The 15,477-nt window shown below is 41.9% G+C and overlaps 2 protein-coding genes across 4 annotated transcripts in view; one reads left to right on the forward strand and one right to left on the reverse strand.

Moving 5' to 3' along the window:
* The window catches only part of VTI1B (vesicle transport through interaction with t-SNAREs 1B), a 29,085-nt gene extending 14,075 nt beyond the window's left edge, over positions 1–15,010 (forward strand). Inside the window, exons 3-6 of the mRNA XM_073348411.2 lie at positions 4,455–4,646; positions 8,407–8,580; positions 10,999–11,060; positions 12,767–15,010. Coding sequence (XP_073204512.2) covers positions 4,455–4,646; positions 8,407–8,580; positions 10,999–11,060; positions 12,767–12,863 — 525 coding nt within the window. The 3' untranslated portion in view covers positions 12,864–15,010. The remainder of the gene's footprint in view (positions 1–4,454; positions 4,647–8,406; positions 8,581–10,998; positions 11,061–12,766) is intronic.
* ARG2 (arginase 2) overlaps positions 13,098–15,477 on the reverse strand; it is a 36,608-nt gene continuing 34,228 nt past the window's right edge. For all 3 annotated transcript variants that reach the window (XM_073348408.2, XM_073348407.2, XM_073348409.2), the window contains exons 7-8: positions 14,844–14,980; positions 13,098–13,491 (exon numbers count right to left, since the gene is read on the reverse strand). In XM_073348408.2, the coding sequence (XP_073204509.2) occupies positions 13,286–13,491; positions 14,844–14,980 (343 nt within the window). In that variant the 3' untranslated portion in view covers positions 13,098–13,285. The remainder of the gene's footprint in view (positions 13,492–14,843; positions 14,981–15,477) is intronic.

Here is a 15,477-nt window from a genome sequence, read left to right on the forward strand (position 1 = left end):
TCCCCCCCACAGACCCTTCAGATACCTAATATGGTCATCCACCTGTGACCCAAGAACATCTTAGTGTCAGCTAAAAGAGGGATGCACAGGGGTTACAGGAGTCTCCGAATTCTGGTATGTAGATTTTAGTTCACCAAAGTGCCTTGTGTGAGGTTTCAAATGAAAGCCAGTGTCACTAGTCATCAGTGTCACTGAAATGTATGTGCATGTACTGTGCAAGGAGTTATGTATCTGTTCCAGAAAGTTATGTTCTTAAGCATGTAAAGTAAAAGCAGGTCACCAAAAGGTGACCTGCCTTAGACTTTCTCCCAGATGGGAGTCAAGATACATGTATGTCTTTCAGGATGTAAATTAAGCTTTGTGAACTAATACAAAGGATGACCATTTACATCGGAAGTCAGATCTTAACAAAGAGATGTGAAGTAAACAGGAAAGGACTGCACAGACATAAACAAGCTACAGGGAATTATCCTGTCTGTGGGGAAAGATAACGAACTTTGGATATAGTTCTAGAAGGCAAAGAAAACTCTTGGATATCCTGCACCTAGGACTAAGTAAATGGATGACTTGTCTGCATTCGTAAAAGTGGGGTCTCGGCCAGCCTTGGTTGAAAATACCGTAGAGGATTTTGGTTGAAATAAACTTCTTTATACAGGAGGTTAACCTGTTAGTTAAGTTTAGTCTCTAGAAAGCATGTTATGATTGTGTTTTGTATGGAAACATTTGTTTCCAATATTCTTTCTTACTATTACTTGAATCTTTGATAACATCACAGCACTTAGGTATATTTAATTAAAACAAGAATAAGGTTGTTAAGTGAGGTGCTTGTCCTGGGTTGAAACTTACAAGCTGATGTGTACTGTTTGGTAACAGAACCTGGTAACTGAGTGTGCAGTGCGGAAGGGGCAGGGAGTGCTCTAAGAACTTGTGGGAGTTGGGGTGGGTTGGTATATACCCATTACTACCTACAGAGAGAGAGCAAAGACTGTGGAGACCTGGAAGGTAGTGCTTGTACTGCCAGAGCTCTTGATTTCAGGGAGCTGATCCACGGCAAACACAGACAAGACTGCTTTGCTCTAAGGCAGTGTTTCTCAAATGTGGCCATGTGTTCACATGCTGCCACCAGGGGTTTTTCCTGCAGTCATGACTGCCTCCTGGGCAGAGATAGGGGAGGGGACAAAGCAATGGGGCTAAGTGGGTGGGCTTAACCCCCCCCTTCAGCCTTGGGGCTCTAGCAACAGGCTTGGTACTTCAGTCCCTTGCCCCCAGCTTCAGCTGTGGGGCCACAGGCTCTTGGCTCCTGCCCCCTGGGGTGGCGGGGCTCCAGTCTTCAGCCCCTCTCCCGCCCGCTCCAGGTCTGGGCTTCAGCTGGACCGGTCTGACTAGACACCATGGTCGAGGCGAGGAGCAGGGTGAGCCTGGGGTGCGATACTGCTGAAGAGATCTTGGGCAATGGGGGGAGGGAGGCAGAAGCAGTGGGTCCCAGAGGGGGTGATGGGGAGTCAGGGGTTAGGTGGGGGCTGGGGAAGGTGACAGGGGCTAGAGGCGATGGGGGAGGCAACAGGGGTCAGGTGCACCAAAATACAACTGTACATTTTTATTATTGAGTCTACAAAAAAAAAAAAACCCAAAAAACATAAATGACAATGATTCGGAAATGTGCATGTGTGCATATTTATTTGTTTTTCCTAAAGTTAAGTATTTTAGGAAAATTTGTCAGAATGGCCCCAAGCAAGAGTTGGTGGCCTCAGGTTGTGGTCACCAAAAGTTTTGTTGTGAAAACCCCAGCTCTAAGGGGAGGTAGTAGTGAGGTGCCTTACAAGCCTGGGTACTCCAGGGAGTATCACACCATCTCCAGGAAGACAGCTGGGCACAAAGCACACCTCTTAAACCTTGGCTTTTTCTTTTTCTTTGGTTCAGCTATTACAGGGAACTGAATCTCACCAACTATACTAAGCTATCAACATTTATTACTATACTAAAAACTACACTTAATTCTTGATGTAGTTATCTGGCCGTGGATCCAAGATGGATTGGAGTGGTTCACTTTTGTCTGGCACAATAGTTGGAAGGAACTGAAGTAGTAGAGGGTGCTGTGCTCCTTATATAGCCTCGCCCTCAGAACATTTGGCTATGCTCGGGGAGGGGTAGAAGAGGGTGCATGTGCGCTCTAATGGGTACTGCTTGGAGGAGATTCTATCATTAGGTAGCACCAGGTGGCGCAATACCCGTAAGTGTGAATATGAGAACCCTGCAAAGAAGAACATTGCGATGCAGGATTATTGGGGCAACAGAAGATGTAAAGCAACACAAAAATGTCCTTTTTTTTTTTTTAAAGCTGTAACAATAAAGGCTTAAAATTTCTTCTGCTCCATAATTATGTAATGGTTACCTTTTAAAAACTTTATTTCTTTGAGAATTCATGTATGTCCCAGAACTCTTCCGTGGTTCTTCTCATGGGAACACATACATGTTTTAAACTCCACTTACTGCACCATCTAGTTTTGCTGACATGGTGGTCAATTACACAGGTACAATAGCTTGCTGTACTAGATATATGGATTGCGTATTTCATTTACATTAGCTTTAATGTCCATTGTCCATCACAGGACAATCCAGATGTTTTTTTTTTTTGACCCTGTAAATTTTGTGGTGATGTATCATTTGGGCTTTTGTAGTTTTTAAGAATCACGTTTGTTGAATCTCTGAAACATGACACAATAGATTTGAAAATCAAGCTACTAGAGTAAGTGGTGGCTTCGTCATCTCTTGATATCTTCATATCAAGACTGGAGGATTTTCTGGACAATATGCTTTAGCCAGTGTAAGAGACTGCGGAAGACTTTTATGGCCTAGCTAGGGAACTTCCGCTTTCTCGAGGCCACCCAGTCACTGTAGGACATGGGGAACCAACTTCAACCGGTTTTAGGCCGGTTTTGTCTGCCTTGAATGGCCTGTTGCCAGGTAGCAGAAAGCCCCTTTAGGGAAGTACCTAATTATATATTAATGAGCTGTTTCTGTGTACTGCTTATTATGGCTCGCTGGTTGCCCCTTCGTCGGATTCCGTCCCAGGCAAAGCTCCAGTGTGCTGGGTTCTCCGCCTCCGTGACAGCAAAGCTTGGAGTCCCCTTTGCGGGTGTGTCACTAACCTTCAATAAAGCCAATAACTCGCTGCTTAGCTGCGTGTGGGTCTCATTTTCTCAGAGTACCTCTGTCGGCCTGCAGTGCTTCGAACACCTTGGCCCGGAACAGCCAGACACAAGTTATTGGGCTCAATATGGGGTAACTGGGTGAAATGGCATGCAATAGACATGAGGTCAGACGAGATGATCTAATGGTCCTTTCTGGCCTTAAACTATGAATCTGTAGTAATTGCCATTCTTTCCTGATCCATCAAAGGATTATTGGTGTAGAGATCCATACATCTGCATGCTCCCACTTCTCTTAAAATAGAGCTGGACTTTTTTTTTTAATGAAGCATTTCATTTGACCAGAAATGAAATTTTTGTTGACTTTTTTTGATTTGACCAACATTCCTGAATTTGTGGTTGAACCCTCCATGTGGGGCGCCCCCCCCCCTTTTTAAAACTTTTCGGAACTGCCAGCAAACTGAAAAATCAGTTATTCACCCAGCTTTAGTCACATGTCCTATTTAGAGATGTACTGAACTGCTCAGTGTTCAGATCTGGAAGTTTGGTTGATGGCCTGTCCACTTGTGCAGATATGATTGGAAAGTTGACACCAACCTAAAACTGTTTAAAGAATGTGAAAAAGGACAAAGTACAACTATCAAAATGTTATATAGAAAATCAATTTTATAATTTTGGCTTTAGTCTCTTTCACTGAAGCATTCCCCAATTCATGTCTTGTACCAGAGTCCACATGTATACCAGTGTCTTAGTATTCTCTTGTTCTTATTGGGATGGTGAGTAACTATACAAATCATATTATGGAAGGTACTGATGACATGATACTGACAAGTATGACTTGTTCAATATTTTCACTTCAAGAAATGAAATCGTAAACTTGAAATCTTAATTCAGAGAACGCTCTCTATGATACTGTTGGGACTTACCTTGTTAACTTTTGGACTCTTTTTTGAGGGAAGACTGTTTAACACCATATGAACCCTGTGCTGTGGATTGGACAAAATGAAGCCTGTGGAATCATGTAATCTTGTTGTCCCATACGTTTATGTGAAGGTGTGACTTGTGGAGACTTCTGGCCTGGTATGCAGTACTTCATCTTGAGCCAAGCAGCTGCTGGGACCTGTAGACCTGTGCTATGCCTCTGTAATAGATGAGGGCAGCTACAATGTCCTCCCTCACAAAATAGGTTCATTCCTTTGACTCCTGTCAAGTTGAGAGTACATCTTTGGGTTGGGCATAGTTTGAATACCCCCTCTATATTAGTAGAATGAATGTGGTAATTTTTATAACTTTTTCTCTTCAAAGCTGCGGGAGATGGAAGAAGAACTGAAATATGCCCCAGGGTCCTTCCGCAACCAAATGATGAACAGAATCCGGACCTACAAGAGAGACCTTGCCATGTTCCAGAGAGAGATTAAAAGCACAGATTTGGGGTTGGGTCTTGGAAGTCGGGGGGACACAAAATACGGAATCTATTCCATGGAAAATGAGCAGAGTGTGAGTGTCAAATAAATATTAACTATATTTTAAAACTCTTGATTGTGATACAAAGTGAATTCAGTTGTAGCTAGCTCTGCTAGTTAATGTTTCTGTCTTGCCCTCCTTAGTTTCTGAGCTCATGTAACTTGGCTGTAAACCTACTCTGCATAATAGGGAGTATTTCTCATGAGAGGAAAATTGTACCTGGAGCTCTTTTAAAAAAACATGTGTCAACTTGGTAAGAATGAAAGAATAAACTCAAAATAAACTTGCTTTTTAAGAGATGCTCAAATAGCATTTGGCTCAATCTATTTTTAAAAACCTAAAAATAGATTTTCATTAAACCTACTTAAATACTTTATTTAAACATTCCTTACAGCACAGAAAACACAAATGTAGTAGTGCAGGAAAAAAATTAAACGACCAATTTCATTTCACTGTCAAAGGTGAGTGAAGTAGATATATTTAAATGCACCGTGTAGCATCAATGGTAAAGCTATCTTTAAAATTCAGTTAAATAATTCAGGTACATGTAAGAAGCCATCTATTTAAGTAGCATATTGATCTAGCCACTCAAAACTTTTAAGTACCAGATTTTAGTTTTGTTTTATTGTACTGTAGACAGTTAACTCAAAGTATGAGTGAACTGTAGAGACTGAAATCACCTCCAGTCTTAAAGCTCTGAGGCACATTGATCTGTGTGGGAAGTTTGTGGTGCTGTCCATCCTGCACCTGTCCTGTGGCTGGATTATTTTAGTCTTCGGTATACCTTTCACCAGATCTAAAACTACAGAAGCCAGAAAACTTTGAAGACTGAGGTGCTATCCTTGATTTGTCTGGATATTGCAGCATGAGGCATTTATTGCCTCCCTTACAAATAGCTTAGTACAGGATGGTAGATTAAAGACTTTTTCAAAATTTAGGAAAATGTTCTATTCTGAGGGCCAGTTCTGATCCAAGGTCAGTGAGCCTCTCTCATCCTGACAGGTTTCAGAGTGGCAGCCGTGTTAGTCTGTGTCCGCAAAAAGAAAAGGAGGACTTGTGGTACCTTAGAGACTAACAAATTTATTTGAGCATAAGCTTTCATGAGCTACAGCTCACTTCATTGGATGCATTCAGTGGAAAATACAGTGGGGAGATTTATATACACAGAGAACATGAAACAATGGATGTTTCCATACACACTGTAAGGAGAGTGATCACTTAAGGTGAGCTATTACCAGCAGGAGAGCGGGGCGGGGGGAACCTTTTGTAGTGATGATCAAGGTGGGCCATTTCCAGCAGTTGACAAGAACCTCTGAGGAACAGTGGGGGTGGGGGGATAAACATGGGGAAGTAGTTTTACTTTGTGTAATGACACATCCACTCCCAGTCTTTATTCAAGCCTAAGTTAATTGTATCCAGTTTGCAAATTAATTCCAATTCAGCAGTCTCTCGTTGGAGTCTGCATTTGAAGTTTTTTTGTTGAAGAATTGCAACTTTTAGGTCTGTAATCGAGTGACCAAAGAGATTGAAGTGTTCTCCGACTGGTTTTTGAATGTTATAATTCTTGACGTCTGCTTGTGTCCATTTATTCTTTTACGTAGAGACTGTCCAGTTTGGCCAATGTACATGGTAGGGGGCATTGCTGGCACATGATGGCATATATCAATTGGTAGATGTACAGGTGAACGAGCCTCTGATAGTGTGGCTGATGTGATTAGGCCCTATGATGGTGTCCCCTGAATACATATGTGGACAGAGTTGGCAACAGGCTTTGTTGCAAGGATAGGTTCCTGGGTTAGTGGTTCTGTTGTGTGGTTATTTGCTTCAGGTTGAGGGGCTGTCTGTAAGCAAGGACTGGCCTGTCTCCCAAGATCTGTGAGAGTGATGGGTCATCCTTCAGGATAGGTTGTAGATCCTTGATGATGCGCTGGAGAGGTTTTAGTTGGGGGCTGAAGGTGATGGCTAGTGGCGTTCTGTTATTTTCTTTGTTGGGCCTGTCCTGTAGTAGGTGACTTCTGGGTACTCTTCTGGCTCTGTCATGCTGTTTCTTCACTTCAGCAGATGGGTATTGTAGTTCTTGTAGGTGTTTGTCTCTGTCTGAGGGGTTGGAGTAAATGCGGTTGTATCGTCTAAGCCAAGTTCTACAATGGATCGTGTGGTGTGCTCTGGATGAAAGCTGGAGGCATGTAGGTAGGCATAGTGGTCAGTAGGTTTCCGGTATAGGGGGGTGGTTATGTGACCATCGCTTATTAGCACTGTAGTGTCCAGGAAGTGGATCTCTTTTGTGGACTGGTCCAGGCTGAGGTTGATGGTGAAATGAAAATTGTTGAAATCCTGGTGGAATTCCTCAAGGGCTTCTTTTCCATGGGTCCAGATGATGATGTCATCAATATAGTGCAAGTAGAGTAGGGGCATTATGGGACGAGAGCTGAGGAAGCGTTTTTCTAAGTCAGCCATAAAAATGTTGGCATACTGTGGGGCCATGCGGTTACCCATAGCAGTGCTGCTGATTTGAAGGTATACATCTCATCCTGTGACTTGGGCTACTTATTTGCACGAAAAGAGGATCTTGATGGCCTAGGCATTCCATCTGCTGCTGCTGCTTCTCATATAATCCTCTGTGTGACCTCAAAAAAAATCTCCACAGCAACCAATTGTGAATGCTGTAGATAAAGGAATGACTTAAGGTAGGGATAAAAGGAGCAGATAAAAACAAAGATCCTATTTTTAAGTAAGTATCCCCTAATGGTAGAGGGAAGTGAGATTAAAGGAAGGAAAATGTGACACATTTATTTCTAACCAGAATGTTTTAAAACCTTTCCCATGTAGCATCTGTAGCCCTAAGACTAACCTTTCAGTTGACTCCTTTTTCATGTCTTTGCTAGGTTTAAGATGAACCTTTTTAACACTATTTTGAATGTAGTTTTGGGACGTGTGTGTGTGAGAACTACGCCAGGCCTCTTTCTGTTTAACTACAGCTTGTTTTTTCTTGGCTTCCTAGAGTAGATATTTGTCCCTAAAATCATGCAAATGATAAGGCACAGGAAATCCTAGGTTATTTCTTGTTTCCAAAAGAGGTTTTCTAAAGAGAATACGTTTGCTATCCTGGACTAAATCTCTGCTGGAGTACTGTTAGTCCCAGTTTTTGCATTTACTGGAGATAGATTTCTTCATAACTTTCTAGTTTTGTGGTAATATGCAACAAGCCTATATTACAACAGATACAGAAGAAGAGTCCTGAATTCTCTGCTCCAGTCCCAGTCTACTGATTTTTGAGGCCATCCTGTGCTGTGGATTTTGAGGGAGTGGGGCACAATTGAGTTTAAGGTGGGAAAATCAAATGAACCTAAATATGGAACAGCATCTCTTGCTCCGTATTTCAGCCTCTAGCAGTGACTGACTTGCATTTTATGGTTGTGGCTCTTAAGGATGTAAACAAGGAAATCTGTCTTTAATCTTTTTTTGGCTCTTATAACTTTGTAGTGAGAGTGAGTGTCCTCTTTCTTCCTCCTCTTACAGTAGTTTGTTTAACTCTGGCTTCCTCCCTATTCTCTAGAAATGTTGCAGATAAATCTCTCATCCATAGTAAGGGCTAATACTATGTAATACAGAGTTAACGTACTATATACTTCCAAACTTGATTTGTCTGCTTCTGTTAACCTAAAAGGACCTTGTCGCTGTTTATAGGCACATGGTCTATATAAAGCAATGCATCTCAATTCTAGAGTGCATCAGCAGCCAGTATGGTTTTGCTCCCATGTTTAACAGCTAAACAGTACAACCTATTTTTTAGACTCATCTGCAGTTGCAGAGGGGGTTGCTTCTCCAGGGGACAGACAGCCTGAACCGAGCCACTCAGAGCATTGACCGTTCACATCGGATCGCTGCAGAGACTGATCAGATAGGTACCGAGATAATCGAGGAACTTGGGGACCAGCGAGAGCAATTGGAACGCACCAAAAGCAGAGTGAGTGTAAAAGCTGTGGGCATTGTAACATAGCCTGGCATTAGCCTATTGGGAACGGTAGCCTCTATGGAGATCTGGGTGCTTCCATCAGATGTTTACTTCCTGGGTATGAAAGCTGCGATATGGACATCTGGAAAGAAGGAGCAGTTAGAGTGGAGGACTGTAGATTGGTGACAAATAAAAAAATTGCCTCCATTTGTTCAGCCTAGCAGTCCATAAACTTCCACCATAAAGAGCACTTTGCCCCCAGGAATACACTGTGAAGTGGAATTTCAGTTCATTTCCGTTTGGCTTTGAGTCCTATGCTAGTGCCTGGATCCTGTTTAAACTTTAGTCATTTTATCACCCTGACAGTGTGCAGTAAATGGAAGAGGCTAAATCAGTTTTTAACCTGAGTTTATATGTGGATGAAATGGGCTAGATTACCCAATAGGTCTCTTCCAGCTCCCTGGGGCTAAGGCAGGAACTAGCCCAACAACTAATAATGTAAACTATTAATAGTGGTTTTAAACTATGTAAACTTGACCTAAAAGTTAGGCTGTAACCACTGAAGCCTTTCTTTTTTTGAGTGAAGCATTGTCAAAGTGCAGTTTCACTCTGATCTAGTTATTGTGTCCTGGATCTCTGTATCAAATTTGCTCACTTAACAAGTGAAGATGTTTTCTTACCTCTAGTTCTGCAAACTAAGCCTGTGCACAGTTGAGCTTTGGTTATTTCCGAGTAGTATCACCAGTAATGAAGATTCATTAGACCTTTGGCTGCATTTCTACAATCCTGTTGCCCTCAGTAGATTTGCACATGAGTAACGGAAACTTGGTAAACTAATATATTGATGTACAAGAAAGAATAGAATCCAGCATTCTATTTTTAGCATGATAGCTTAATCAAAGGTCTTCAACCTGGGAATCACACCTTTAGCTCAAAGTGTACATTTACCCATCATCCCAGTTTCATATCCGATCTTGGATTTAATGTGAGTGACTCCCTCTCCCAGAGTAGGGCTGTCTGTATAGTTCTGTCAGCAGGCCTCTTGAATCAGGTCAAACCAGCATAGGCTATTTCCCTGGGAGGCAAAACTTTAAAAGTCTTGTTACCTGTATTGCTTCAGCATTGGGAATTTACAGTCATCACTCCCCTCTAACTATTGTTCCTGCAGGAACCATCCGTTCATCCAGGAATACAATCACTAGCCAGCCCATAAAGATGTACAGTATTTTATAAAGCTGATCCAATAACCCGAATATTCTGTTTCCGAAACATTGCATCTGTCAAAGCTACTTTCTTCTGAAGCTAAGAGTTAATGCAGTCCTTTGGATATACCATCCTGTTAAACTTGTTCAAGGAGTTATGCATTTATAGTGTGCTTTCTGTATGCTGTTCCCTCTACTGAAATAGTAATCAATACAAGCTCACCTTCTTTTTGTATATGCTCCCTTAACAAAGAGATGAAGTCTAGAACTGTTTGTTTTTTAAATGGATTCTCCCGGAGCTGTGAGCAGGAGATATTTGCAACTGTATAAAAAAGGTGCCAAAAGTGGTGACTCTTGGCAGGCAGAATGGTACAGATCTGCCATCACAAATCCCTTTTCACATAGGATCTAACAGGAGTCATAGTGTTGTGTTTATGTGAAATGAGTGAATTCCACTCATGCAAAAACATACTAGTGTTGGCATCAGGCTGGAACCAGCTTATTGTTTGCTTTATGATCTGCACAATCTGATTTCTGTGAAAGCACTTGCTGCAATGAGTGTGGGTTTGAAAGCCTGGGCATAAACAGATCCATTTACCAAGGGTGCTTGTGAATGTAAATGGAGGGCAAGTGGCATGCACTTCTAAAGGTGCTCTGAGGCTATGTCTACCTCATGGACCTTCTAGCAGCTGGTGGAAGAGAGCTTGCCTGCAGGCATAATTAAACCACCTCCAATGAGCGGCAGGAGATGCTCTCCTGCCAACATAGTGCTGTCCACACTGGCACTTTTGTCTGTGAACCTTATGTCAGTCAGGGGTGTGTGGGGTTTTTTTCCTTTACACTAACACCTGTCTGTCAGGGGTGTGGTGAAACAACCACTGGTTTGACTCATTCAATAAGGACAACTGGCCTAATTTCCCTCACAACCCATCTCCTTGAACTTCTGGAGCAGGGCTGACCAAATTTTATATTGAAAGCTGCAGTGACCACGTTCTGAGTCTCAGGTTTGCACCTGAGTTGTTTATAATGTGACAGCTTTTAAAATGCATAACCCTAATTTGTTTTGCTTGTTTCTTACTAGGGTCCTTCTTGAACCCAGATCTTTTGTTTGCTTAATTCGTTGTGCCCTCAACTAACTGCTGGCACACTGTGGGTCAGAGTATAAGGTTTGGCTCTGTGCCTTTTATTTCCCTTCAGAAAAAGTGAAATCTAATGTTTTTCTTTGTAGTTAGTGAACACAAGTGAAAACTTAAGCAAAACCCGTAAGATCCTGCGTTCCATGTCAAAAAGGTGAGTTGTGTGACGAATTTACTTACCTTTTAAAACTTTAAAGCAATGCTAGCCTCCAATAATGACCAATCCCAGACAATTATGCCTTTCTTCTAAATCTCAAAATAAGATATGACCAGAAAACTATTTACTGTGCAGGAATTGCCTCACCCAGTACCCAAATGCTGCTGCCACCTCTGATAACAGTGCAGCAGTTCTACAGCACACAGCAAAGGAAATTTAAAATACCAGAACAGATGGGGGCTTTTAGGTAAACAGAGTAACTGAAATTTGCCCAAATAAATGGGCTACAGTCTCTCTTTAATATTCCTCAGTGAGCAGGTATTGAGAGACAAGGTGGGCAAGGTAATATCTTTCATTAGACCAACTTCAGCACCATAAAGAGCTCTTTCAGGTCTGGGAAAGGTACTCAGTCACAGCTAAATGCAGTGGAAATTAAGGTGCCTTAATTTCACTACCTGTTTTTCTTTCCTTTGGAATAGTTTAGACTAGAGTTCAAGTGGCACTCTAGTCATTGTATAGACTAACTGTAGTCTTCCCTACCCTATTTCTATTATTCTCTTCTGGATTTCAACACCCTTTTCAAGGTAACAAGCTGATGACTGTATTCATGGGCAAGGTGTATTATGCATTTTATAGAATACTCCCTGTTCTATTCCTTGCTAACACATTGTTTGCTTCTGCATAGTGACCAGCCTTTTTAAGCTATCAGTTGATACTCAAGATTCTTAATTCCTGAGTGTCAATTCACAGTGTTACCTTGCACTTAAGGTTGTGGTTCCTCTTTTCTTAAATAATGCATCTTGTCTGTGCTGTTCATCTTCAGTTAGCACCAGTGTCCTGCTCTAGAACAGGAGTCCTCTGTACACTCCATTAACCTTCTTCCATGTTGAAATTAGGCAACTAACTTACCAAAGCTTGTGGAGGTTCAAACAGCCTACTGATTTGTTTTTTTCTTTGTCCATGAGACAACTTTTTAACCTGCTACTGCATTACAGCTTGCTGTGAGTTCTTGATGACCTGCTTTAGTCATTTATGTAAACTGTATGTGGAATGATCTTTAGCAACCATAGTAACAAATGAACATTTTGGGGAATGCAGAGGTGGGAGAGTGTGCTGTAGTTCAAAAGGAATTATGTGGGGGAATTTTATGGCCTGTTATACAAGTCAATAGTCCCCTCTAGAGGTCTTTTAAAGGCCAAACATCTTTAAAGACCATTTTGGCTGAGTACAATAGTATCCTCTGAAGAGCCAACTCATTTTACTAGAAAGTTAGAGGCCCATACACTGAGTAGTGGTGGCTTATGCTCCTAAGAAATAACGGACTTAATGGGGTAGTCCTGTCCATCTTACAGTGTGGAAATAAAAGTTGGAGAATGCAGCACCACTGCAAGTAGTGAAATGGAGAATGTAAAGAAGTCCCAGAGAACTGTTAGAAAGCTGTTTAGTGTAGGAATCACTGCTTTGTCCCTTCTTCCTAGTTTTGAGAACATTGTGGAGAATTCTCCACAACAGAAGTACTAAGCTTAGTGATGAGATTTAAAGACAATCAACTTTTGGTAACTTTAGTTCTCAGCTGGAGTGTTTACATAAAGAATGTTTTTAAACCACACTGGAGCATATACAGGAGGATATTCCTCAAGACCCAATAAAAGTCTTCACTTACCATGAGCAGCATGATCCTAAACTCCCTTTTCTCTTTCTAGAATTATGACTAACAAGTTGCTGCTGTCGGTCATCATCATCCTAGAATTAGCCATCCTAGGAGGTGTGGTCTACTACAAGTTCTTCCGCAAGAGCTGAACTTGCACAGCCCAGATTGTTCCCCTTTGTGTCAAGGATTATGTATAGACATAGCTGAGAAACGAGATGGCAGTAGCTCCAGAAGAAGTGGATGAGAGGTCTACTCCATTTGAAAGTCCTGTGGTTGAGCTGCCAGGTTCTGGCAGCATGTTCAACTGAATTATGTACTGACTCTAGAAAGACATGCAGGTTATAAAAATGCAAAGACTGACTGAAGTAATGGCAAGACAGTAATAAGGTAATTGTTTTATTACTTGTCTAAATTTACATACTTCTAAATGAATAAAACAGTAGTTATTGGTCAAATGGAAAACTAGTCTCTTTTTAAAACAAAGTAAAACACTTCAAGTGTTTGATAATCTATCCACTCAAGTGCCTCAGCAGAATGCCCAATGTGAAGCGTCTTCCATCATGTGGGGGTCCTAAATCCTCACTTGCTCTTCACTGTCTGATTCATCTGGTGAATTGGGGGTTGGGAGTTCATCAAAAACAGCATGTGCTCCTTCTCTGGTGTGCCCAAAGCATGTTGCTAGCACATCTACTGCAAGACTGGCTGTAGCATTCACTTCCTCTTGAGAGGCTCCAAGCAATGGGTTTACTTCAACCAGGTCCACAGCCGAAAGCAATCCTGAGAAGGCAAAACACATTACCCCCAAGGCAGGAACATGCTGGACTTCTGTTCCTGCTATTTGATGGGTAGTTTCACACAGCTGCTGTGGCAGAGCCAACACTATAATTCTATTAGTCACTGAGTAGTTCAAGGCTCATATCCCCAACCTTGCATTTTAGAACACCCTGGGAAAAGGTAAGCCTATCCCCAAGTGCAATCCATGGAGGCTGCTTCTGGCTAGCAGATGCAAATAGTCAACCTGTCTGAAGAACAGAACTGGGAGGCCCCTAGGGCCTCTCATGTTCCTGGAGGCAGTACTAGTCTACATTATGACCAGCAACTGTACCACCTCCACACCTTTCCCAAGCAGCAAAAAGTGAGATGACAGTCTATCCATAGAGGTACTGCACCTATCTGGCTCTAGACTCAAGAAAGCAATGCCTTGCCTCTTTATGGCTGGAAGATCTTTTCGAATGTAAAGGTGGAAGTTTAAAAATGAGGAAGAGAAGCTGAACAGTGGCATTTCAGCTATGCTTCTGGAGTTTAACTATGAGAAGCTGGTTAAGTTCAATGTCTGGCAAAGTAGCATTGGCATCCACTTAATATTGAACCTGTGGCTTAGGTTAAATGCCACTCCAGATCTGTCTAGCACACAGTATCTGAGCACATCTCAATGTAGAGTTAAGATTGTTACTGTTCCTTGGTTGACAATCCCTTGTGAGCAGAGGTCCTAAAACACACAAGCCATTTAACTATAAGTGCATTTAATATCTAAAGTGAGGTGTCCTAGCCCCATTCTGAAAAGCTTATGGTACCTTTAAAATTTGTTAAATGTGCATAGCCGAGTCTTGTATTAGCAAGACTTGTGTTCTGGGATAGAACAAGTAGTTTATTCATAGAAACAAGAGTGATCAGTGGACTGTCAGAGGCTGAAAACTCAAATGCTGTCTCCTTTAAGTTCTCTCCCCACAACTCCAGTGGAAGCTTGAACCTGGGGTTTTAGGATCACTTGCAAGATGACCAGATTTTTAAAACTGGGTATTTTTAATGTTACCGCAAAAAAGGAATATTGATGTAAAACTGGTCATTCATGCATATGTAAAGTTCTGAAAGTCTGCCCCATCTATTCACTGCTATATAAAATAGGGACCTATACCATTCTGATCTACTGTACCATGCCCCTTCAAAATCATTGATCTAAAGTTTACTACTTAGCTCCTGTCAGTCTAGTTATAAAGAAGCAATTTGAAATGCAAAACAGGTCACCTTAAACCTGTCTCAAATAACTTCTTGTAAAGGTAGAATTAGCTCTTGGCTAAGAGGCTTGTGTGATAATTGGGTTTAATCAAACACTGCTGGTTGATTCTTACCTGTATTGTGTATTTCCTCTGTAATGTACATGCCTTCCCGATATGTTAATCCACCTAAAACAGGAGTCCCTGTTGCTGGAGCCAGCGAAGGATCAAAAGCATCAATGTCAAAGCTCAGGTGAATTGGTCTTTGCCTTCTGAAGAATAAAATAAAATAGGTGGCTTAATATTCTGTGATCATATATGTGGTCAGGACCCCATCTACTTCACAGCACACTAGAATCAAGTTTAGGGCACCACTTATTTTCACTCTTTCCCATTGTTTAAGCCCCCCACAAACTATAGTTCAGAGGTGGGAAAACCAAAGGAAAAAAAATGAAGTGTTTCTTTATGCTGGGCTGGCCACACCTGCCATGTTAAAAAAAAACATCCCAAAGCAGAGTTCCTCTTTCTCCCTGACCCTCAAAGCATGTGCCAGGAAAGGGGGAAGTTTGTCACTTCACCAATACTTCATCTCTGTTCTACTGCTTAGCTCAGTTGCTGCCCCAGCACAGGTACCAGTTCCAGCTCTGGCACCTCAACCCAGCTGGCTCCCTGAAACAGTGCAGAGAGCATTAGCTCAATCTTGTGGGGAAGGCTAGAAAGCAAAAGGCAGCTGGCTGTAGCAAAAATACTGAATTCCAGGGCATCTTGT

This window comes from Lepidochelys kempii, chromosome 6 (genome assembly GCF_965140285.1).
Source record: "Lepidochelys kempii isolate rLepKem1 chromosome 6, rLepKem1.hap1, whole genome shotgun sequence".
Classification (NCBI taxonomy): Eukaryota; Metazoa; Chordata; order Testudines; family Cheloniidae; genus Lepidochelys; species Lepidochelys kempii.